The sequence below is a fragment of the Myotis daubentonii genome, chromosome 4 (genome assembly GCF_963259705.1).
Source record: "Myotis daubentonii chromosome 4, mMyoDau2.1, whole genome shotgun sequence".
NCBI lineage: Eukaryota > Metazoa > Chordata > Mammalia > Chiroptera > Vespertilionidae > Myotis > Myotis daubentonii.
The window spans coordinates 23265171-23290477 of NC_081843.1; the positions used below are offsets into that span (position 1 = coordinate 23265171).

Genomic DNA, 25307 nt, shown 5'->3' on the forward strand with positions numbered 1-25307 from the left:
ATGCTAAAACTGGGGCTCAGAAAGGTTAAGTAACCTGGCCAAGCTGGGGCCAGGGCTTAAAAGAGGCAGCAGATTCCACAGACTGGTGTTTTAACATTTGTTGCCTGGAGTGGGGCCTCCCATGCTTGGTTTTCTGAGCATTGCAGACACACAGTGGGTCTGCAGGATGCCCACATGCTGCATTCTCTGGGGCCGTGGGTGTTGAGGGGGAAGAGAGACAGATTGGGAGTTGGAAAAGACAAGAGTTCAAGCCACATCACCACCTCAGCTGTCTCTGGGCCTTTGGGAAAACCCCATTCACATCATTTAATGCACCACAAAAAGATGCAGACAAGACAAAGTGACATTCGTTAAGCACTGACCTTAGTGCCTTGCATGTGTGAGAGGTGAGAGAATGTTCATCACAGCCCCATCTTGGGCATCAGGAACTTTGTTTTTAATGTTATCCTGGGCAACATTAGGAAGGGAAACCATTGCCAGGGGCATATGTGTGGTCTGCCAGCAGGCGAGGTCCATTGTGTAGGGAGATAAAGGAGGGCTCTTCCTGATGACTAACCCATCGCTCTGATTGCGCCTCAGAGGGGGAGCATGGAGTTCTCCTGTCACATCTAAATGTTCTATTGTTGTGTTTGTTTTTCATTACTCTGAAGTGATTACTGCAAAAATTCTTAAATTGGATGCTTTTCAAAGAGAAGGATTGAAGACTGCGCACAGGCTTGCAGCTGTGTAGGCAAGAGATGCATCTGCGTGGCTCTGGGTGGAGCTCTGGCCGCTTCACCTTGGGCCCTCAATAGCGTGTGAAGAACGCCCAGGCCCGTCGCGGGCACATCTGCCACGGTCCTTCCACGAGCCTGCCTGGAGCTAAGTTGGCATCTGGTAGCGTTTCTGCCCGAGCTCATTGCTATCTTCTTGGCGTTATTTAACGCCTCCTGAATGCATTTCGATGGGGAAGGGTCCCCATAATGCCAAGACGAGGCTGCCGAGGCATCCTGAGGAGACCCAGAGACCTTGGAGGCGTGCAGGGGAGGAAGGAAAATCCCGTCCTGGCGTGCCCGCCCAGTCCCTGCGCAGTCCTGCTTCAGTGACTGGGGAATTGGAAGCTGTGTGATTAAGGATCAGTTCTTGTTGGAAAGTCTAAATTTATTATCCACCTGCTGCTGCTGTTAGAAGTCAGCACTAGTCCTGTCGCCAGAATGGGGAGGAAGTGTCTGTGTCCTGGTGTTGGCTCCCAGGTTTCCAGCCCACAGTTGCCAGAGTCACTGCCAAGGGCACCAGTGGAGCTTTGCTTTGTTGTGCGAATGAGTTAAAGGGCCCATTACACCCAGAAGGGGCAATGCCTTGGGCACCAAGGAGGAGGTCTCCTTTGGGTTATTTACCAACCTACTGCTACTTCTCTGAGAATTGCCCCCCTCTGCCCACGTACACACCACACAGATACACGGTGCAGATGCTTGTCGTAGCTTATTGGCCAGAGTGGACACTCACCCAGGGGGAAACGGTCCAGATACAGGCCTTATTACATTCTCTTTTGGACTGAATTCTTTTGATTGCGAGTGATAAAAAACATCATCTTAAATAAAACAGAATTTATTGGCTCATGTAGCTAAAGAGTTCAGGTGTGGCTTGATCCAGGGGCCCAGTCACTCTCCTCCCCCCACCCCCTACATCAGTTCTTCTTCCCTCTCTAAAAGCTTTATTTTCTGGTACGTTCCCTCCCATGGTGTCTCCAGCAGCTCTGAGCTCACATCCTCACAGGCCACGTATAACTAAAGAGCCCTCCCCTCCTTCCCAGTCAGACCTGAATGGCCTGACCTGGTGGGCACTCAGGGCTTTCACTGGCCAGACCTTGATCTCATGCCCCTTTGGGTCAGAGCTGCAGTGGGATCCACAGGAAGCAGAGCCTGAGGCTGAGTGGGAAGTGGGTCCCTCTAGGACAGTGGTTCTCAACCTTCCTAATGCCACGACCCTCTTAATACAGTTCCTCATGTTGTGACCCCCAATTTCATTGTTACAAATTGAACATAATTAAAGCATAGTGATAAATCACAAAAACAATATGTAATTATACATGTGTTTTCCGATGGTCTTAGGCGACCCCTATGAAAGGGTCATTCGACCCCCAAAGGGGTCGCGACCCACAGGTTGAGAACCGCTGCTCTAGGAGAATCGAGGTGCTGCCTCCTGAAGAGGGGGCATGGGTGCCAGGTAGAGAGAAACACCCAGTATCCACTATGGCAGTGATGGCGAACCTTTTGAGCTGGGCGTGTCAGCATTTTGAAAAACCCTAACTTAACTCTGGTGCCGTGTCACATATAGAAATTTTTTGATATTTGCAACCATAGTAAAACAAAGACTTTTTTTGATATTTATTTTATATATTTAAATGCCATTTAACAAAGAAAAATCAACCAAAAAAATGAGTTCGCGTGTCACCTCTGACATGCGTGTCATAAGTTCGCCATCACTGCACTATGGGGCTCTCTCCCGGGACATTTGAGATTGGCAGTCATTGGCGCTGTTGGTCTGAGTGTTTATGGGGCTGTGCTTGAGGGGTGTTGTGGTTGGACTATGAGCTCAAGACAGAGACAATGAGCCTGCAGAGCGAGCAGAATCACGTGGTAGTGCGAAGAGAAGCCGGGTGTGGGTGTGCAGCTAACTGCCCGGTTCTGGGCGGCTTTCTGGCTCCTAGTCCAGCCCCGGAGGGCCCAGGGCACTGCCAGCCTTTAGTGACCTGCAATACCTTCTTATCCTTCCAGTAAGTCGCCATTTCCCCCGAAGTCATAGCGAATTGGCTTTTCTTAGGTCAATCAAAGCGTCCGTGGTGACAAAGAGAGGGACCAGGGACCCCGTTAGACTGGCTCTCAGGGTTTCTCTCCAGGAGCGAAGCTCCTGCCCCCGGTGGGGACGGCGTGCCCAGAGCAAAGGCACGGTGAGCAGAGCAGAGCCTGGTGGGGATCGAGTGCTACACATGTGCTACCAGTTCCTTAAAGGACCATTAGCAGCAGCCGGAGGAGGAGGGTCATTCCTAATCACATTAGAAAGTGACACTCTAAGGGCCATCCTTGCTGAATGATGGCCTCCCTAGCCCATTCGTTTACGCAAGGCTCCAGCCTGAACAGGACCTGATCACTCAGCTCACGTCTGGGAGGACAAGTAAATGCAGCTGACACTCCTCATTCAGGAGGGGATGCTCAAGCCATCTTTCGGGCGTCCATTTGTTTGGCATCTCCCAAGTTGAGTGCATTGCTTGTTCAAATGCCAAATTCTTTTATACCGTTTTCTTCTAATTTCCTGTTCTCAGGAACATTTGATTTGGGAAGGTACTTGGTGTAATCGAGGAGAGTAGAAAACTCCTGTGGCTCTGGCCTGGCCCACCCTCTTCCCACCTCCCTCTCGCCCGGTCCTTTAAGGCTTTGCTCAGACGTCACCTCCAGGAAGTCTTCCTTGATGGCTTCCACACTGCATCCCATGCTGCTGCTCCTTGTCTCCTTGCCTGTGCTGACACTCCACTGGACACAGTTCCTGTCTGTCCATCTGTCTGCCTCACTAATGTGTGACCTTCTTTAGAAGCAGGCACTTAGCTTTTGCTAATTACAGCTCACTCTTGTTAAATACTTACGTGCCAAGGAAAGTGATTGATCTTAAACAATCCTAGAAGGTAGATGCATTTCACATTAAGAATTTAAGGCACGTGGAGAGGTTTATAGTAAGTTACAGATGGGCACACAGCTAATAAGAAGGTAGAATCAAGATATGAACCCAGGCGCTCTGGCCCCCAGCGTGCTCACAGTCACCGATTGAAACTGGTCCACCTCTGTCTGCCTCCTCGCAGCTGGCAGGTCCTGGCACTTAGCAGGTGCTCGTTAACCTGGGTAACTGAAGTGGATTAGATACCTATGCACCTAAGCTCAGCTGAGCAGGGCGTTGTCAGAGGCGGTTTGCTTCTTTCGTTACCGTGATGAGAATGAGAGGCAGGTTGGTTTCCCACTCAAGTGGAGTTTTGCAGTCAGTGCAAGTTCTCACCAGGCCCTTCACTCCGAGGCAAAGAGACTTACTGTGTTTAAAAAACATATTTCCCACGCCAGCAGCTTCCTTAAGGCATTAGCTCTGAGGATACAGCGTGAAAAGTAACTTCCCTTCTAGTACAGACAGTAGCATCACAGCTGTTTGGAGCACCAGACCTTCTGAAAGGGTTTCCCTTACATTTTGTAACATTGAGAGAAGTCAGGCCCCAGCCCTGGCTTCACACTGGTCGCCCAGCTTGGCCTCCTGGGCTGCCTGCTCCCCAGGCCCAGCAAGCGCTCACTCCCTGGCCCTGCAGCCCAGGTCGGGCCCTGCACCCCAGGTCAGGTCTGCTCACCCTCCACTCTGGGAGGTTTCCTCCTCCTAAATGACAGAGACATTCCTTTTGTTTTTGGATGTAGCTGTGTATTTCAAATACCTCTCTATTTAACTCATCTAATTATATTTGGAGAGAAGTGGGTAGGATATGCGCTGTCTTCCCAGTGCCCACCAGAAGTCCCACTCACTTGAAAAATACCTTTTACTTTTTGTGTCACCAAAGTCATTATTTAATAGACAAAAGAAATTTGGGAAACTTGGACAACCACAAAGAAATCATAGCTCTAGCCAGTTTGGCTCAGTGGATAGAGAGCTCATGGACTGAAGGGTCCCAGGTTCAATTCTGGTCAAGGGCACATATCTTGGTTACAGGTTCCCTGGCCCTGGTTGGGGTGCATGCAGGAGGCAACCACTTGATGTGTCTCTCTCATATTGGTGTTTGTCTCTCCCTCTCCCACTCTCTCTAAAAATCAATAGAAAAATATCCTCAAGTGAGGATTAACCAAAAGCCAAAAACGAAAAAATAGCTTGGCTTAGAGTAGAATTTTGAAAAAAAAAGAAAAAAAAAAAAAAGAAAGGAAGACATAAAGATAGTAAAAAAAATCTACCAGCATTTGTAAATAACCAGTGTTAATGTTTTGACTTGAATCTTTCTGGTCTTATTTTCGGGGATATAACTGCACACATACTCACATGTGATTGAAATCATACTTATCAATCTATCCTATGTAATAAAAGAGAAACATGGTAATTGGTGTACGACCGATACCCTTTTCATTGGCTAATCAGCGAGATATGCAAATTAACTGTCAGCCAAGATGGCGGCCGGCAGCCAGGCAGCTTGAAACTAACATGAGGCTTGGTTGCCTCAGTGACAGAGAATCGTTGGTTTCCAACGTTCCCCGCCTGCAGCTGCAGGCCTCTGAGCCTGCAGTTTAAGAAACATTGTAACAAATACACCCAACTTCAGCCAGCAGATTCGCAACATTGTAAGCAAAGGCCAGAAACCTACTTTCAGCCGGAGGCCTAAGAGCTGGAGCCAAGCCTCAAGCTAAAGCTGGCCCAGAATTAAAAAAAAAAAAAAAAAAAAAAAAGGAAAAAAGGAGCGTTTGGGAGTTCAGTCACCCCCAGCCTGAAAACAGCCCTCAGCTCCTCACCCAGACTGGCCAGGCACCCCAGTGGGGACCCCCACCCTGATCCAGGACACCCTTCAGGGCAAACCAGCCGGCCCCACCCGTGCACCAGGCCTCTACCCTATATAGTAAAAGGGTAATATGCCTCCCAGAACCGGGATCAGCGGAGCCGTGAGGCCTCCCGGCACTGGAATCAGCATGACAGGGGGCAGCACCCAAACCCCCTGATCGTCCTGCGGCTCTGTGTGTGACAGGGGGCGGGGCCACAACCTCCCTATCCACCCTGCTCTGTGCCTGATAGGGGGGAGCTCCCCCCCCCCCACGGGCCCTGCTTTGTGTGTGACGGGGTAGAGCCATAACCTCCCCCTCGGCCCTGCCCTGAGTGTGAGAGTGGCGGCGCCCCAACCCCCTGATCTGCCCTGCTCTGTGGGTGATAGAGGGCAGCACCCCAACCCCCTGATGGGCCCTGCTCTGTGTGTGACAGGGGGTTGCTCCACAACCTCCCCATCGACCCTGCCTTGAGTGTGACAGGGGGCAGCGCCCCAACTCCCCAATCAGCCCTGCTCTGAGCCCGACCAGGGGCTGCACCTAGGGATTGGGCCTGCCCTCTGCCACCCGGGAGCAGGCCTAAGCCAGCAGGTCGTTATCTCCCGAGGGGTCCCAGACTGCGAGAGGGCACAGGCCGGGCTGAGGGACCCCCCCTCCCCCCCCCCGAGTGCACAAATTTTTGTGCACCGGGCCTCTAGTCTATATATATAAAAGCCTAAGCGACTGGCCGGTAGCTATGACGTGCACTGACCACCAGGGGGCAGACGTTTAACGCAGGAGCGGAAACTACAGGCATGGAAACATGGAACATACTGATGAATCTCAGAGGGAAGCGGGGAGAGGGGAGGGCAGGAAGAGATTAACCAAAGATCTTATATGCATACTAGAGGCCCAGTGCACAGATTTGTGCACGATGGGGTCCCTCAGCCTGGTCTGCAGGGATTGGGCCGAAACTGGCTCTCTGACATCCTCCGAGGGGTCCCGGATTCTGAGAGGGTGCAGGCCAGGCCGAGGGATCCCACCGGTGCACAAATCTGTGCACCAGGCCTCTAGTATATCATAAGTAGTCATTCCCCCACCCTTGGAAGACTTGGCTGGTATTTATATCAGTGAAGAGGAAACCAGAAGACTTTTCTACTTTCCCAATGAGTTTAAAACTCTGTCCATAATTTTGGTGCCACAGGCAGAGTAACCAGCTTTTAGCACATGAACGTTGGTTGCAGTGCACGTGGCTAAGGGGGTAATGTGCATGACTCAGATATCCAGGCTGCAGCATGTGATGGCAGGATGGAGTCATATTTCCTTTTAAAATTCCCCAAATGTGACCATTGGATCCCCCAGCAGCTTAATTGTGGAAATTAATTCCCATCAAAGGTTCCACCTATTTCTGACATGCACTCAGGGACCTTGTGATTTTCTCCGTGGCCCCTGATGCTGCTGGCAGCCAGCCCCTGGGCACAGATGCCACTAGTGGTGGTTGTTACTCTGGCTCAGGATGGGGGAGGGGTACAGTGCTTTCTCTGATTCGCCCCTTAAACCAAGTATGACAGCTCTAGCCGGTTTGGCTCAGTGGGTAGAGAGTTTCTTATATCTCCCAGCTCAGTTGAGAGAACCATGCTCTGTCCTCACAGCCTATCTATGTGGGAATGGTAGGTGCCTGTGTGTGTTATGTGCATTAGGTCGGCTGTTTGGTTGGCAGGAGTCATGCCTGGTTTTGTTCTCACCATGTCCCCGGGCCCAGCCCTGAGCTTGGCACACCAGAGACACTGGCAGTTACAGGGGAGGGAGCACCCAGTTCTGCTTGGGGTCCACAGGGGGTGGGGGAGGGGAGACCCAACCCGAGCAGGGTCTCGAGTGAAGAGTAGAGGCCCCAGCCCCAGTGTCCAGCTTGTGTCGCCTCCCAGCCCGCCCGGTGCAGCCTGGGGGCAGGTGGCCATGCGTTCTCAGAGGAGCTGAGGTTGGCGTCAGATGTCGGGAGGCAGTCGCCCTCGGGCTGGATGATGGTGAGTGTGGGGAGCACCAGGTCTTCCTGGAGGGAGGCACGGATGGGTGTAGCACCCAGTCAGGGAGAGCAGACTGGGCTGCTCTGTCCACTTCCGAACCGCACATCTGTATACTCCTTCCAGCGGTGTGGGCTGGGGCTGGCAGTTCTTACCCATCTGCCTCATTCCCGTGACCCCGTGAATGGAAAGGTCCTTCTTCGCCGGCTAAGTTCTTCATCTTGCGCTCGGCATGGCTGCGATGCCGTCCCTCCCTCAGCACATCGTACCGTAAGTCAGGCGTTTTGTTCTAGCAGCGAGGACACGTAGAGTTAATAACACATGAAGCTATTTCATTAAGAGGAAAGTTCTGTTAGGATACATTAACACAGGCTGCAACCAGAACACAAATCATTTCATTCCTGTGTACGAAGGAAGCTAAACGAGTTAGGGACCTACAGCCATTTTTAAAAGAATCCTTATTGTCCTAATGCCGTCTGATCATCTTTAAACGTAACACTCCGTGTGTGCAGGGCGTCGGAGTTTAGAGTGTGTGGCACTTGTTTTCCTGAGGTGGGACGGTGCTGCGTGTACCCGTGCAGCACACGCCGGTTCTGGTTCTCCTCACTGCCCAGTGCACACGTCGCCCTGTTGTTACAATCTCTGGCTTAAGGCATGTGAAATTGCAGGGCTTTTGTCAGAATCATAGGGGAAATGTCTGGCACGCGATAGGTGTTGCTAAAGGGCACATCACCTCCGTGAGTCCCGGGTGTCATAGGAGGTACTGCCAGCTCTCACTCCTGGCTGTCGCAACAAGCATAACATGTGTTCACTGCCGAGGTGGAGGGATTGGGTCTTTAAAGAGTCGTCTGATTTTGGAAGTGGAGAAGGATGCATTTGCTCTATGCTGCAGGAAGCAGGGGCAGCCCAACATTTTGTTTCCAAGCCAGCTTTGTAAATGAGCGTCTATCCAGAGCTCGTGTGCATCACATCAGCAGGCTCTGTGTAGGGTCTGGTCCTCGCAGAGTTTACAGCCTCCATCTAGTGTCTCCTGTGAGGTCCCTCCTGAAACAGTGCTCTTGTCGGAGAGGCCTGGTGCCCCTGTCACGGGGCAGTATAACGCCGGGCCAGCCTGCAGCTGATCGAGGTGCGCCCAGCTTGCTCCGAGTCCCAGGTTCTGTGTTAGTCCTTGAACATCCACCCAAGGGGGTCATTTATGAGCTCTGCTGTCTCTGTTGACAGTTTTTTGGAAGAAATGGGATGTTTAACTGCCCGGCCCACAGACTGTGAATTCTGCTTGTGTTTCCTCGTCTGCCTAGCATTTGACAATTAATTAGCATGGTAATTACCTGCTTTAATTTTGTGATTGCACATCCTATAATTACCCCTAATTCTGTAATAAGGAAGTTCATGTACACAAGACAGATGACGACGAAGGTGAGGGGCTTACAATATGAGCAGCTGCCGCTGCTTACTGCCTGCCAAGCAAGGCAGCTCATAAGTACCCAACCAGTTGGTATTGTCCCCATTTTACAGATTGAGACGCTGAGCCTTGAGATGGACGGAATGTCATCCCCAAGGTCACAGCTGACAAGGGGAAGAGCTGCGACTTGAATCCAGGCCCCTCTCCCTGCATAGCCCTTTCACTAGGCCATTCTGTCTGTCGCATGGTAGGCCTCTGGCGTGCCTAAGAGTCAGCATATTGCTGGCTTAGAAAGCTATGCCTGTGCTGGGCAGACCCTGAGAACAGATACAGGACTTAAATCAACTTAAAACAGCTTTTAAATGATCATTCTCCCTCTCCCTGTATCTCTCACTTTTTCTCCTTTTCCTCCTGTCTCCCAGTCTTGATTGATTGATAAATATGTAGATTTATATAGATGTGTGTGTGTGTGTGTGTGTGTGTTTCAGAGGCAGATTGTACTCAGGAACATGCAACATTTGATGATTAGACATGGTAACAGATGTAAAGAATGTTGTCCTGCCCAGCCAGTATGACTCAGTGGTTGAGCATCGACCTATGAACCAGGAGGTCACGGTTCAATTCCAGGTCAGGGCACATGCCCAGGTTTGCGGGCTCAATCCCCAGTGGGGGACATGCAGGACGCTGCTAATCAATGATTCTGTCTCATCATTAATGTTTCTATCTCTCTCTCCCTCTCCCTTCCTCTCTAAAATAAATAAAAATATATTAACAGCAACAAAAAGAATGTTGTCCTGCACCATAACCAGTCGCTCAGTGGTTAGACCATCAGCGTGTGGACTGAAGGGTCTTGAGTTTGATTCTGGTCAAGGGCACATACCTTGGTTATAGGCTCAGTCCCTGGCCCCAGTTGGGGCTCGAGTGGGAGGCAACCGAACAGCTCACATCGCTGTTTTTCTCCCTCTGTCTCTCCCCCTCCCTTTCACTCTCACCCTAAAAAACAAATAAAAATAAACGGAAAATCTGGTGAAGGTTAACAACAACAACACACAAAAAGGGATGTTGTCTGCACAGAATCACACAGTTCTCCTGCCTTTACAAAGCAGCTGCCAGGACTATCCCCATTTTCCAAGCGGAGAATTGAGGCTTTAAGAGGGGAAATAACCCAGATCACCTGACTAGCAAGCGGTGGAGCTGGATTTGAAGGCAAGTCTGCTGAGGCCAGAGTCCAGTCTCTGGACCCCTCTGAATGCTGACATCTGACTGTGTCATGTCCAGGTGGATGCCTACCCACTACAGTCCACTTTAGACATCCCAGGTCCATAGGTTAGGACAGTGGTCGGCAAACTCATTAGTCAACAGAGCCAAATATCAACAGCACAACGATTGAAATTTCTTTTGAGAGCCAAATTTTTAAAACTTAAACGATATAGGTAGGTACATTGTTATTATCTTAATTAGGGTACTCCTAAGGCTTAAGAAGAGCCACACTCAAGGGGCCAAAGAGCCGCATGTGGCTCGCAAGCCGCAGTTTGCCGACCATTGGGTTAGGATAAAAGCTCACTCTCCTGAGGATAGTGAAGGCATGGTGCTTTTTTTTTTCTTTCACTTTTGCTTTTAAATCTAGCTTTCATATAAATATCAAATGCATAACTCTTAAGTTGTTGGTTCGGTTAATTTTTACTTTTGTATATACCTGTGTAACTCCTGCCCAGAAGGCTCTTGCTGCCCTTTTATATTCTGTGTAAGAATCCTTGCCCACCCCAAGGTCATTAAGATGTGTTTTCTTCTAGTAGCTTTGTGATTTTTACTTTCATATTACAATCTATGATCCCCAAAGAAATGAGTACAAAAGCCGTGCTCATGAATACTCATAGCTGCCTTGCTCATAATAGTCCCAACTGGAAACAGCCTGACTTCCTATCCCAGCAGATTGGCTAAATATACTGTGGCTTATTTGTAAGTGGAATACTATGCAGCAGTGAACAAGGACAGCTGAATGCTCTGCACAACAACATGAAGACACCTCACAAGCACAGTATAAAGCAAAAGAAACCAGACACAAAGGAGCACACTCTGTCTGAGCCCTTTTAGATTTAGTTCAAAAACAGATGAAAGAAACCAGGGATAGTGCACTCAGCAGAGCAGGCGAGGAGCATGAGGGCTGACGGGAATGCTCTGGGGGATGTTCTTAACCTTTTAAGAAGCATTTCCCAGAGGCCCTGTCTACACAGAGTTTGTTCTGGATTCTACTCATCGATGGACTATGACAGTGGTTCTCAACCTGTGGGTCGCGACCCCTTTGCAGTCGAACAACCCTTTCACAGGGGTCGCCTAAGACCATCCTGCATATCAGATATTTACATTGCTATTCATAACAGTAGAAACATTACAGTTATGAAGTAGCAACAAAAATAATTTTATGGTTGGGTCACAACATGAGGAACTGTATTTAAAGGGCCAGAAGGTTGACAACCACTGGACTAAGGTCTTGGTGTTTCTCCCTGCTAACCTCTCCGTACCTGAGTGCTTTGCAGGCACTGCTGGGGCAGTTCTTCCCAGTGGAAAAGAAACCTCAAGATTCAAATTTCCTCTTAAAGCAGAAAAGGGAGGGTTTGCCCCGATTCCTGATTAGAGGTATTACCTCCTATTTTCTTTTTCTTTTGCCGAGTCAAGATTGACTTGAAGTGGCTTTTTATTGCTTGTTTTAAAAGAGAACTTCGTTTTGCCAGAGGAGGTCAACTCTTTATATTGCTCCAAGGAATTATTATCCCTGTGGTTCGAGTAGAAGGAATTGGGCCCATCAGATTTAATTTCGATGGGAGAGCGAGAGAGCGAGAGCGAGAGCGAGAGAGAGAGAGATGGGGGGAGAGGGAGGGAGGGAGGGAGAGAACGCTAACAATTTGGTGCATAAATTCTTTCAGTTCTTTAGTGAAATAAGTACACAGTTGGGTTTAGTATAATTTAAAAGGAAAACTTAATTTGCATAGAACATTTTGCAATTTTGGATGCTAAAAGCATTGCAGCTGAGGGTGGAGCAGTCAGGTAATTCTGGGCCATCTTAATGGCAGTAGGTTAGGAGGGAGAGGTGTAAGTGAGAAGCAGACTGGAGACCGTCCTGCGGATAGGTGATCTGCCCAGGAAAGGGGCAATGGGGCCTCAGGGATCTTGCAGGGCATTGCCGGCTTCCGGAGCCGTGGTTTCTGCTGCAGCGTGCTGTCATAGGAAGCGCAGACCTGGTTCAAGTCCTTTATTCTCCAAATGGACAGTATGGGACGGGGAGGGGGTATTCATCGCACCAATCCATGGCTTGTTTAGGAAGGGCTGAACTGATGGTTTCTGAGCTGCTTTCTAACCCGACGACCTTCACTTCTGAGTTCTTGAATGGCTCCTATCACCCACAACAGGAGTAACAACACAAAGAAAGTGGGGAGGCCAAGAGTGCTCTCTCTAGGACAGGATATTTGGCCTGATCTGAACATTTTGTAAAATGTTTTAAAGAAAGGCAGGCAAGTTCACACCACCCTGGTTGTAAAGCAATTTTTAAGAATTTAAGAAATTAAAGGATTTTAAGGGAAATGGGCACTCTCCTGGGTGCCACAGCCAGGGGCGGAGCTGGAAGTTAGATGATGGAGGAGCCCTCCGAGCCATGGCTATTGGTGTAGGAGGGAGGACCCCGGTAAGACCTCCCCTTTACAGGGTGGGCAGAAGAGGAGGTGCCCACATGGAAGGCCAAGGGGGACCATTGAAGAGCAGGAGGGGCTCAGGCATCCACAGAGGGGAGTGCTGGCTCTTGACTGTGCCCTGAAAAATGTAGTCAGAATGCATCGCATTAGAGATGCTTGCTTTGATCAGTGTTAGGGGTTTTAAGTAAGGTGTGTGCTGACATTCACTGGTTACAGGTTGCAACAGCCATTTATCGTTGGAGATTTTATTCTCTGGGCTGTTCTTAGCTCATGTAATTTCTAAAAATGCACTAATTCCTCTCCCACTTCTGTTTGCCCTCGCAGGGTAGTTGCTGTGTGTCCCTGGAGGATGTTAGGCCTGTAAAAAGCTGATGAGAAAGCCCTCACATTTTGTCCCCCCAGACTGTTCTCTTGGGAGTTACAGCTTGATTAAAATAACGATGTTTTATGTCCCTGTTGTGCGAACCCATCTGAACATGACCTTCCATTTGGTCGGGCTGATCTCTGCCCCTCCCTCCTTCTCTAAATTGAGTTCCGTCTTCTGCGTGTGGTGGTCTGCGTGCTACTGTACCTGAATACCGTCCATGCCACCTTGGGAGGAGGTACTGTTAGTTAGCTCTGGGTAAACATAGTCAGAGGGAAGGAATGCCTGTCTGTCTGACACCTACCTGTGCTTTTTGTGAGGGGTTCCCCAAGATGCCCACCATCTTAGTCCACTTGGGCTGCTGTAACAAACTGCTGTAGATGGGGTGGCTTAAACAACAGACATTTATTTCTCACAGTTCTGGAGGCTGTGAAGTCCAAGATGAAGGTGCTACAGATTTGGCATCTGGTGAAAATCTGTTTCCTGCTCATGCACAGCCATCCTCTCACCATGTCCTCACGTGACAGAAGTGGCCAGGGAGCTCTCGGGGTCTTATTTATAAGGGCACTAATCCCAGTCATGAGGGCTCCACCCTCATGACCTATCACCCCCAGAGGCCCCACCTCTTATACCCTCACATTGTTCTCTTGTTTTAAAAAAGAACTTGGTTTTGCATTGGGTGTTAGGGTTTCAGTATAAGAATTTGGTGTCAGGGATGGTTGGGCACAAACATTCAGACCACAACACCTACTCCTTCGAATCACCAGGGAAGCTTTGGGACGCTGGATTCCTGGGTCGCAGATGGTTAATATAGGGGCTGGGACTATTTGAAAACACTGCCCTTCTCCACACTCGATCTTGGATATGTTGGTGAAAAGATAACAATAATAAGGACTTCCCTAATATCAAGGTCAGCGGTCAGCAAAGTTTTTTGTTTTGTTTTTTTATAAAGAGCCAAAAAGTAAATATTTTCAACAAGCGGTCTTTGTTGTTACCACTTGGTTCTGTCATTGTATTGCAGAAGCAGCTATAAACAATCGGTAAACAAATGGGTGGGGCGGGATGTGGCCCATAGGTTATAGGTTGCCTCTCCTGATCTAGATAATTAGTCTTGTGTGTGGTGATCAGACAAGTGATTGAACTTGCCCCTCTGTGGGGGTGGGAAGGTTTTTGGACTTGTATAAGAATATACTAGCAGATAGAGTCATTCAAGATACATCAGACTAGAATTGTATCCAGCCACTAGTGCAAAGCCCCTTAACAAACTAGAGATAAATATTTCTGTTTTGTTAAAACATTTTTTGAGTCGATAGTCTAATAATTGGTGTAGTGACTCCAAAATGTCATCAGAGGCCCAAGGTCCTTCTGTCTTTTGCCTTCCCTTCTCATGACTTCCTCACGATCATCAAATGGCCGCTGGAGCTCCAGTCATCACGTCTGTGTTTGAGAAAGAAGGCAAAAGACAGAAAGAAGAGTCAAACAAACAAATAAACAAAAAATAAGGCACTTGTTGGCTGAGTCAGATCTCCTTACAAACTTAGAATCCCCAAACAATACCTTTTATTTATATCTCATTAGCCACTCTTATCTGTGAAGGAGATGGAAATGTAGGTTTTGGTTTCTTTCTGAATACATTGCTATCCCAAGAAATATTGGGGGGAAATGGATACTCGGTGGGCAACTAGCACTTGCTATCACTCAGAGGGATTCAAAGAATGCCCCAAATACGCCAAATCCCCTGAGCTCTGCCAGGCTGATTTGTTCACTGACTCAGTCTGTGGGGATGGTGAGCCTGAAGGCCCAGCTCTCCATACCTAGCCAGGCCCTTCCAGATGCTTTTGGGGATCTAATGTCTATGTTACTGTTATAAATCAAATACTTGCATAATTGTGATCACAGTCCTATCAGTCATCATAGCACTGCTTGGACACCCAGTGCCAAGAAACCCTTTGCGACATACCTTTTCCTCTTTGGGCAGCTTTTACTGCTAGAAAGTTCTTCTCTACTGAAATGTCTTTCTCTGCTTTCTACCTGCTGGAAGTCTGCTTCCCGGAGTCACTGGGACAGGCATCTTAGTCTGTCCTCTGCTTCATTGCAGGTGTTTGGAGATCTCGACCCCCTCTATCCTGAGGCTCAGGTTATCATACTCCAATGTCGTTTCTCTTTCTTCCGATAACTTGGTTGTAAATCATCTCATAAAGCCGAGTGCTCCTCAAGCTTTGAAGTGTGCATGCACCACTTGGGGTTCTCATTAAAGGGCAGGTCCCTTATAGTCAGTGCTCTGGGTGGAGCCTGAGAGGCCGGGTTTCTGACGTCTTCCCATGTGATGCTGCTGCTGCTGCTGGTCCACAGACCAAACTTGGAGTAGCAGGTGGTCCTGGGCCTCCTGGCTGTATTTCAGGTCATCTCTTAGCAGGTGGCATCCAAAACCTGACCAAGTTGCTCTGCTAGATTTAGGATAGAGCAAGACTTTTAACTCCTTTATTCTAGACATTGCCATTTACCTTTTAATGAGGTCTGAAGATTTCAAGGTGTTTTGTTTGTTTGTTTTAATCCTTACCTGAAGGATTAAATTGATCTTTAGAGAGAAAGTGGAAAGGAGGGAGGGTGGGGAAAGAGAAAAACATCTATGTGAGAGAGACACATCGACTGGTTGCCTCCAGCATGAGCCCTGACCAGGGCCAGGGATTGGACCTGCAACCCAGGTATGAGCCCTTGACCAGGAATCGAACCAATGACCCTTCTGTCTGTGGGCCAATGCTCTAACCACTGGGCAATACCGACCAGGGCTACATGGGCTTTTTAAAATATATATAATATATTTTTATTGATTTCAGAGAGGAAGGGAGAGGGAGAGAGAGCTAGAAACATCAATGATGAGAGAGAATCACTGATCAGCTGCCTCCTGCATGTCCCCTACTGGGGATCGAGCCCACAACCTGGGCATGTGCCCTTTGACCGGAATCAAACCCAGGACTTCAGTCCATAGGCCGACGCTCTATCCACTGAGCCCAACCAGCTTTGTCATTTTTAATGGCTCTCCCACATTATTCACTTAGTCTGAATTTACTGAGACCTGTAAGTCTTTGTCCCTCAGGCTACTGCTGGGTGCTCTCTCTCCCCTACCTTATACTTACCATGTTAGTTTTTTGGATTTTATGGCAGGTCCTGACATTGAACTTTGTGAATTTCATCACGTTGGATTAGACTCATCCTTCAGGCCAGATGAGGTCACTTGATATCTGTCATCCAGTGTATTTACTGTCTCTCTTAGCTTGGAGGCTTCTAATAAACTCGATAGGCCTCTCTGTTTCTCCATCTAATTCCCCTGGAAACTTCTATTCATTATTTGCAATTCTTTGGTTTAAGTCCTCCTTTCTCTGTCTTGTTCAAATATTGTGAGAGACCCTGATAGTCGCCTAACCAAACTGCAAGTACATGATGTCAGCATCGGGGATGCTGGTGGTTTTCATGTGGAGGCAGAATTTATCATCCCGTTGAGATGCCTATTTTTATGGTTAAAGAGGTCTTAGGATGTATATTGACATTTGCTGATTGCAAATTACATTAGCCATATGTCCTCCAGACTTTACTTTCTGGGCTCTCCTTAACTCATACAATTTTTTTAAATGCACTGATCCCTCTCCCACTTCTGTTTGCCCTCACAGGGCAGTTGCTGTGTGTCCCTGGAGGGTGTTAGGCCTGTGAAAAGCTGATGAGACGGCCTCTCTTGGGCGTTACAGCTTGATTAAAATAATGATGTTTTGTGTCCCTGTTGGGCTTACCCATCTGAACATGACCTTCCATCCGGCCGGGCTCATCTCTGCCCCTCCCTCTTTCCCCAGATAGATTGGTGGTCTGCGTGGTCCCAGGCACAGCTGTTAAGCTTCTGTACCTGAATGCTGTCCATGCAACCTTGGGAGGAGGTACTGTTAGCTCCGTGTACAGATGAGGACATGCATAGCCAGAGAGGAGAAATAGACTCTCCCAGAAACTTATCACTGCTGCAGTATGCATGTGACAGAAATACGAGTAACGCATCGCTGAGATTAACTGGGGAAATGATATACAGTGTGTTGTTCCCATAACCTTCCTGATTCATCTTTCATATCCCCACGTGTTCACTCAGTAGTACTGAGTCCCTGCTCTGTGCCAGCGCTGGGCAGCAGTGGCCCGGGAGGCAGATGTGGCCCCTGCACAGATGTGGGTGAGCACTGCCCAACGCCCACCCATTGCAATGAACTTTTAAGGATGGTCTCAATGTTCTTCTTTCCTTCTCTTGGCAGGTCTACATCCGGATAAAGGATGATGAGTGGAATGTCTATCGGCGGTACACGGAGTTCAGGAGTCTGCACCACAAGTTACAGAACAAATACCCGCAAGTGAGAGCCTACAACTTCCCACCCAAAAAGGCCATTGGAAACAAGGTACCGTCCCATGGGGAGCCAGGCAGCTCGCACCGGTGCCCACATTGAGGCAGACTTTCTTTTCCTTCCGTTTATGATTTAAACACACATGTGATGCAGGGGCTCTGGGGCCCAGGGACCCGAAGGTGTGTGACCCACTGTGGGCTCTTGGCTTCATGCAGGGAGGACTTCAAATGGGAGCCAGCGGAGAGGGAAAGGGGGTGTTAGTGCAGCAGTGACACAGAGTGGCTGCTCCACAGGCGGAGTAAACCCCTAGTGCGATTTACTTCTTTTATTGGGGCTCATTGAATGGAGGGGTAGGGCATTCAGTAAAGGGGAGGGATATTCAAGATTTTTCTGGAAAAGGGGTGAGGATTTCTCGGAAGAGCCCATCAGCCATTTTGGGTCCTCACCTGGGCTTTCCCTTCTGATCATGGTGCCCAGGGTGTGTCGTTTAGGACGCTGACACGTTACAATGAGTGTATATGAGGCTCGGGGTCACCTCAAGGTGAAATTAGTCTCCATGTTGGATCGAGTTGGTCTTCTGCTGGTTTTAAGCCATAAACCCTTTGGGGGTTAGGCTTACTGTCTGCTTGATAATCCCTGGAAGCCTTACTGGTTATGCCGTTTCACCACATACTCTATCTCACATGCTCTTATAAACATACAACTCCAAAGCTGGCTAGTAGAAGAAGAAAAAAAAAAGAAAGAAAATAGTCACCCATAACTTCACCACCTAAAGACAATCACATTATGTTTTGTTTGTATACGTCCTCATGTCTCTAGGGACGGGGTTGGCAAACTTGTTCTCTAAAGGACCAGAGAGTAAATATGTCTGGCTTTGCAAACCACACCCTTTCAGCTGAAAATACTCAACTCTGCCCTTGTAGTGTGAAAGCAGCCACAGTGTGGACACAACTGGGTGTGTCTGTGTGCCAATAAAACTTTATTTATAAGAATAGGTGGCAGCTGGATTTGGCCTGTGGGTCATAGTTTGTCTACCCCTATTCTGGACGAAGGAAATGTTTCCCAGTTCTTGCCCATGGTAGTTATGATATGTATTTGGACTTAGGAATGTGGTGCTACTTCCTAAGCAGAGCCTTCTCAAAAGAGCTTCTTTTATTATAGGGCCACTGCCCTCATGAGGCTTAACAATTTGTAAGGGCATAATTTGTTTCTCCCCCAGGTACCCTGGAGAAGGGAGGTGCTAGTCCTCTTCAGGTTTGCTGTTCGGTTAGTTGTCATTCACTCAGTGAGTTTATTGAGCACCGATCACGTGTCCCGGTGCAGGAGGCAAGAGCCCAGCACTTGCGAGGACAGGCCCGGGCTTAGCGTGAGGCCCTGCTGAATGTCTGTTCTGGTCCGTTGCCATCCCTCATGTTTGCTTAGAGCGGCAGTTCCCCATCTTGGCTGCACTTGGGGAGTTTTAAAAACTACTGAGACTTACCCTGACTGGGTGGCTCAGTTGGTTGGAGCATGGGGTGAGGGGGTGGGTTTGATTCCTGGTTGGGATGTTTGGGAAGGTCGCCAATCAATGTTTCTCTCTCACATCGATGTTCTCTCTCTCCTTCCCTCTCTCTAAATATCAATTTTTAAAAAAGATTTTTTTAAAGTACTGAGATTCGCTCATCCCCCAGTCCATTCTGATTTAATTCATCTGGAGGGAGGCCTGGGTCCTGAGGGGTTTCAAAGCTCTCTCTGTAATTCCAACATGCAGCCAGGCCTGGGAGTCAAATAGGCGATGGAGATGCTTCAGCAATCACAGTGTATTCACTAGCTTGTCAGGATAGTTCACTCAGACGAGGAAAGGTCACGACTCTTCTCAGGGCCTGTGAGAAACTGGGCCCTGTGTAAGAGGGGTTCCTCCACCACCGTGGTTCTAGAGTAAGGAAAGCATCGCCTGGGAGCTTGTTAGAAATACAGATTATCAGGCTCCATCCAGACCTACAGAAACACGAGCTCTGAGCTGAGACCCAGACATCTGGGTGGGGCTGATTCTCAAGGATGTGTGAGAACCATGAGCCGTCTTGTCCTGACCAAGCCCTGTGGCAGATTCCACATGCGACCGATTTCCTAGTTTCTCTCTTGAAGAAGTGGCTTGCTAAGATTTTCTTCCTTTTTATTTTTTTGCAATTAAAATTCTTTCCACTTACAGTTGATACTCAATATTATATTACTTTCAGGTGTATATCATCGTGGTTAGACATTTAACATAACTTACAAAGTGGTTGCCCTGATAAGTCTAGTACTCACCTGGCACCATACATGGTTATTGCAACATTATGAACTATATCCCTACGCCGTACTTTGCATCCCTATGACTGTTTTTGTAACATTTGCCAATTTGTACATCTTAACCTCGTCCCCCTACCCCTTCTCATGGCAAGCATCAGTCTGTTCTCCGTGTCAGTGAGTTTGTTTCTGTTTTGTGTGTCATTTATTTTAATTACACGTATAAGTGAAATTATATGGTGTTTGTCTTTGTCTGACTTATTTCACTTAGTGTAATAACCTCTAGGTCTATCCATGTTGTCACAAATGGCAAGATTTCATTCTTATTTATATCTGAATAGTAGAATTGTATATATGTACATTTTCTTTATCCGTTCCCCTCCCTTCAGTGCAGCTCTGTTTACAAATAAATGAGCTTGGGAATTCGAGGTGCCATGGACAGTTAGGTCACTTCCATATCTTGGCTATTGTAAACAATGCTGCAATGAACATAGGGGTGCATGTATCTTCTTGAATTAGTCTTTTGGCTTTCTTCAGATAAATACCCTGATGTGGGATTGCTGGGTCATATGGTCATTCTATGTCTAATTTTTTGAGGAATCTCCATACTGTTTTCTTTTTTTAAATTGTATTTGTTAAATTGATTGAGGTGATACTGGTCAACATGAACATATTGGTTTCATGTGTGACTTTCTATATTGCAACTTCCGTACTGTTTTCTATAGTGTCTGTGCCAATTTGCAATCCCACCGACAGTGCATGAGGGCTCCCTTTCTCTACATCTTCTCCAACACTTGTTTGTTGATTTGCTGATGACAGCCATTCTGACAGGTCTGAGGTGATATCTTACTGCGGGTTTAATGTGCATTTCTCAGGATTTCCTCCAACTCTGTCTTAGAAAACCAGAGCAAGGCTTCCGTAGCCACTCCCAACACTTGGAAGTTCCATAGGGAAAGCCGTTACTGACTGTTATGTTTACATATTCATAGACTTCGTTGTTTAAACTAGATTACAAATCTGATCACGTAAGGTCCTGTTCTATCTTAATTTAAAAAGTTATAGAGCAGTTTATCTCAAGCCCAAAATTAATCTGTCATTCCATTTTTTTCTGTTGAAGAAAAGTGGAGTTGAGCCCATAAAAATGGAAGACTTAAAAATTCCATGCTTCTTCATAGCAAGGGGTACAATAATTCTTATGAAAAGAGGGGAGGGAATTATATGCTGATTTAATCTAATGACTCGTAGGCTCATACAAATCTTGGGACCCATCCAGAATGTCTTAAAATGTCATAAAACAAAACCCTGCCTGGCCATCCTGTTATCATTAGGAGACGTTCTCGCTTGCAGAAAGCATTGCCCGGAAGCAGCCCTCCCGTGACCCTCCTTCAGGGCTGGCCTGTCTGCAGCTGGCTGAGGGAAATTAGTTCCAGGCTGCCCTGGGCCGCTCACATGGTGAAATGTCCTGCATTGTGTGGTCACTTCCTGTGGTTGCTGCACACATGGCCACACAGGTATGGTCCAAAACAACACAGATTTATTACCTCAGAGTTCTGGCGGTCAGAGGTCCAAAATTGGTCTCACGCAGCTCAAATCAAGGGGTCGACAGAACTGCCTTCTGGAGGCCCCTACGTTGCTTAGCTGCGGCCTCCTGTGTTGCCACGGCGGCAGTCACATGGCGGGCCTCTGCCTCTGCCTCGCCAGCATGGTCACGTCCCCTTCTCGGACTCTGGCCCTCGTCCTCTTCTGAGGACCCTGTGGATCACCCAGAGAATTATGGTCAACTCCTATCTGACGATCCTGAACTTCATCCACCTGCACAGTCCCGTTTGCTTCCTAGGTTAAAGTCCTCACAGGTTCTGGGTTAGGAGGTGGCCCTCGCTGGGGGCACACATTGCTGAATGCTTTCCCGAAGTGACTCCCTCCCTACCTTGTAGCTCCTCAAGCCAGTAGTTAGGCAAAGCAACCCTACCAAGAGCCCCACCAATCCTAAGGACCCTGGGGGCCGGCCTCAGGTTAGTGGGCCGCAGCCTGGCTGGAACTAAGGAATTTAGGACGAGCCTGAAGCAGTCTGTCCTGGGCCAGAAACAGGGACTGCGGGTGGGTGTCCCCTGAGGTGGGTCATGCTCATCCCCGCCTCAGCTTCTCAAGGGCGTTGTTAATTTTGGGACTGACTGTGAGCAGCTGTGGATTTCTTCCTGTGAAATCAGTGCCAATAGGGCAGCGCCTCCCCGCACCTTCCCCTCCCTTCAGTGCAGCTCTGTTCACAAATAAACGAGGTTGGGAAGGAGAGGCACCATCTTGCTGGGCTGGCCAGTGAGGACGGGTAGTACTAAGGCTGAAGCGGGTTCTCAGCGAGGTCTGTGGTCCTGCTCCTGGTGGGTGGGGGGCGTGGGGGAGCTGCCAGTTTCCTCTGCTGCCCAGGAACCTGACAGCTCTGGGGCCTCTGCCGCCTGCAGCAACCTGTGCAGCCCCTTAGCCTGTGATTGGCTGGTCGTGCCATGATTGTGCTTTGATGCTCTCTTCCCCAGCATTCATCTACGACATACCCGCTTCCTTTAAGTACACAGTGGCTGCTGCCCAGCACAGGTCTGAGGGTCCAACTGATTCCCAAGTGCAGACTGAGTCAGAATGCAGGACTTCAGCGCCCAGCGGAGGCTGCCTGAACTCTGCTAAGAGACCTAGCGTGTGCTCCCCAGCGGGCCCAGTAGCTTGGGATACCTGCTTTGATATCCCAGGGGCAGGTTTTCTAAAGAGCTTCTATTCTAAGTTGGACCAGGAAAACCTACCAGGTCAGAATCTTTCCTTTGATTGAGTAACTTCAAGAGTGATGCACTTGCACTTGGACCATTAAGGCATGTCCACATGCTATCTTTGGAGACTGAGTTATAGATACCTTGTTACTCTAAGCCTTGGACCCATTCAGTGAGTCACTCCAGAATCCACAGCCCTAGACGGTACCCAAGGGCATGTTAAACATAGGTTAGCCTTTTTAAATTCATCAGATGAGTATCTTTCTAGCCTGAATTTCTAGTTATTTCCCCAGTGATGCCAATTACAGAAGTAAAATGTGATCTCAACCTGTTTGAACTTTTTTAATCAAATTAGCACATTGCATAGTTTGTGGATTCAGGGTCTGTCTTTACCAAAGCATTGCTTTTGCCTTGCTAGGCCATGCACGTGTTTACTCCTTCTATTGAACCATCCACCCCTCTCACACCACCTACTCTCTCAGGGACCATGTTCAGAGCTGGGAGCTGCAGCCTCCCTCCACCCAAATCCCATCAATCTGTAGGCCTATAAAGTTCCCTCGTAAACCTAAGCATTCATTCATTTATGCATTTGTTCATTAGCAGGATTTTGTCAACTCTGAGATTAAAAACAGAAAAGGAAAGAAAGGAAGGTTCCTACTGCTTCACTCGCTCTGTAGCCTTGAGCAAGTTATTTGATCTCTGTGTGCCTCAGTTTCCCCTTCTATATACCAGGGATGGGCTAGTAATGAGATGGAGCATGTCCTTAACACTAGAAAGACTGAAATTTAATATATACCTATATTGCCCAAAAGCAGTCAAAATGACTGCATTGTGAAAGAATAATATCGGAGCACTCTTCACTTATGTTCCTTGGCTTTTCCAATAACTCACTTCTATTCGACATTTCTTTCATGAATTTAGGGCGCAAAAGAAATAAAATAAACAACTTATTAGAACAAGTATCACTGCATAAAGATTCGAATAACAAGTACTAGTTTAGCTTATTGAGCAACTGCAACTTATCAAGTGTCGACAATTTATCATGTACTTGTATGTTATCATGTGATGGTAATCGAAAAAAAATGAAAACTGTTATTTCAATACAGAGCTGAACTGGTCATATAAGAAATTTACTCAATTCAATAATAAGAGTCATTTGATTATTTAAAATTTCCCAAGCAGTCAAAATGACTGCTTTTGGGCAATATAGGTATAACACATATATATATACCGGAAATGAAGGAGGGGGAGGTAACTACAATTATTAATAAACGCATTTATATGTTGTACAAAAAGTCACAAAATTCTAAAACATTGTGTCCTTATATACATAATTGTCTTTCTAATTGAAATTAAAAAGCAGTCAAAATGACTTCCTTGGGCAATCTAGTGTTAAAGGATGCTGGGACACCAAGCCCGGGCAGTGGACAAGCCTGACATGGGTCCATCCAGAACCCTCACACCCTGCATTTCTGTGTGCAGAATCATGTGCCCAGCCTGTCACACACTCCGGAGGCTCTGTATTCGTTTCTCATCAGGCGATTCTTGTCAAGCCCCATATAAAATGTCTCAGAGAGAGCAAACCGGGCACGGAGGCTGTGAGCATCCTGCCCAAGATCCCGCAGCTTGTATGAGGAAGTGAGTAAGACTGGTGCTAACCCACCTCGGCGTCTGTCCTTGGTTGAGAAGCCCCATAGTCCACATCCAAGTCTGGGGACTGGTAACGCAGCAAGTCACACATGACTACACGTTTCCATATGGGATTCTGCCAGAAACACCCTCATATAGAAGAGGACCCAGAAGATGGTGCCAGACCCCCGCTCTCCTGCTTGGAAAGGAGACATGGGGAGCTCAGACACCATCCCCTGAAGATGAAGGTTTTCCAGAGAGGAAGTCGGGAGAGAACAGAGCTCCAACTGAAGGAAGCCAGAAACCCAAGCTTGTTCCTCATCTGACACTCTGCCAACCACTGTGTAAATGGTACTTAATGTATTAAGCAAGGAGGAGAGAGAAATCGGGCTCATTATAGATCGCACATTTGTGTTTCTCTTTAATATGGTAAAAGCCTGTAAGATATTTGCCAGGAGAGCAGTTGCTAAAGTCATCTTGCCAGAAAAATCATCCCGGGAGAGAGACAGTGACGCGCCTCGGGCCTGGAATGTGTGTGCATGCATCCGTGTGTATCTGTATTTAATGCGTGGGGCCTTCTCAGGAGGACTTTTTTACAATATCAAGTTAATATCCAATAAAAAAATCAGTCATTTTATAAAAAAATAACCCGGGGCCAGCACCTGGAAGTGTCTCTGCTGCTCTGCTCCCATCCTGAGTGTTTCTGTGTGGAGCACAGGGAGGCCTCTTGGTCTTGGGTCACAGACCTTCAGGCCCCACCTCCTCCAGGCAGCCTTCCCTTAACGCAGAGTGTTAGCTGTCCTTCCTCCAGGTTCCTTTCTCGTACTCTCTTGGCTGCTTGATACACAGTTCTCTCTCCCCCATTTTCCCTTCAGTTAGAGAGCAAGACCAGGCCTGTTGAGTCTTTGTCTTTTCAGCATCTCACACAGTGCCTGGCACATAGTAGGTGCCAAGTAAAACGTGTTTGATGAACAAATGAATTCAAGCTACATAGACATTGCTGTGTGCATCAGTGTACCAATTCCACCCTTCCCAGTTCCCTTCATTACTTTAACTTGTTCAGTAATTGCTCATGGGCCTTACCTACACAGTGGATACCGACAACATTGCGACCATTTGCAGGAGGTTCTACAAAAGCTGTGCATTAGCCATGCCTGGTGACAAGGACGAGTTCTTTGACACAGCTGGGATCTGGCTTTCCCGATTCACCAACCAGAACTGGCCCGTTCCCCTGCTTCCCGCATCTCAGGCTGAGCAGGAGGCCTCCAGTGAAGCAGTGTTGAACCCATCGGCTGGAAATTGACATGAATTATAAG

At 48.0% G+C, this 25307-nt stretch overlaps 1 protein-coding gene across 6 annotated transcripts in view; it reads left to right on the forward strand.

The window, feature by feature from the left end:
• SNX29 (sorting nexin 29) overlaps positions 1–25307 on the forward strand; it is a 438387-nt gene that overhangs the window by 347875 nt on the left and 65205 nt on the right. For all 6 annotated transcript variants that reach the window (XM_059693199.1, XM_059693196.1, XM_059693200.1 and 3 more), the window contains one exon: positions 17261–17401. In XM_059693199.1, the coding sequence (XP_059549182.1) occupies positions 17261–17401 (141 nt within the window). The remainder of the gene's footprint in view (positions 1–17260; positions 17402–25307) is intronic.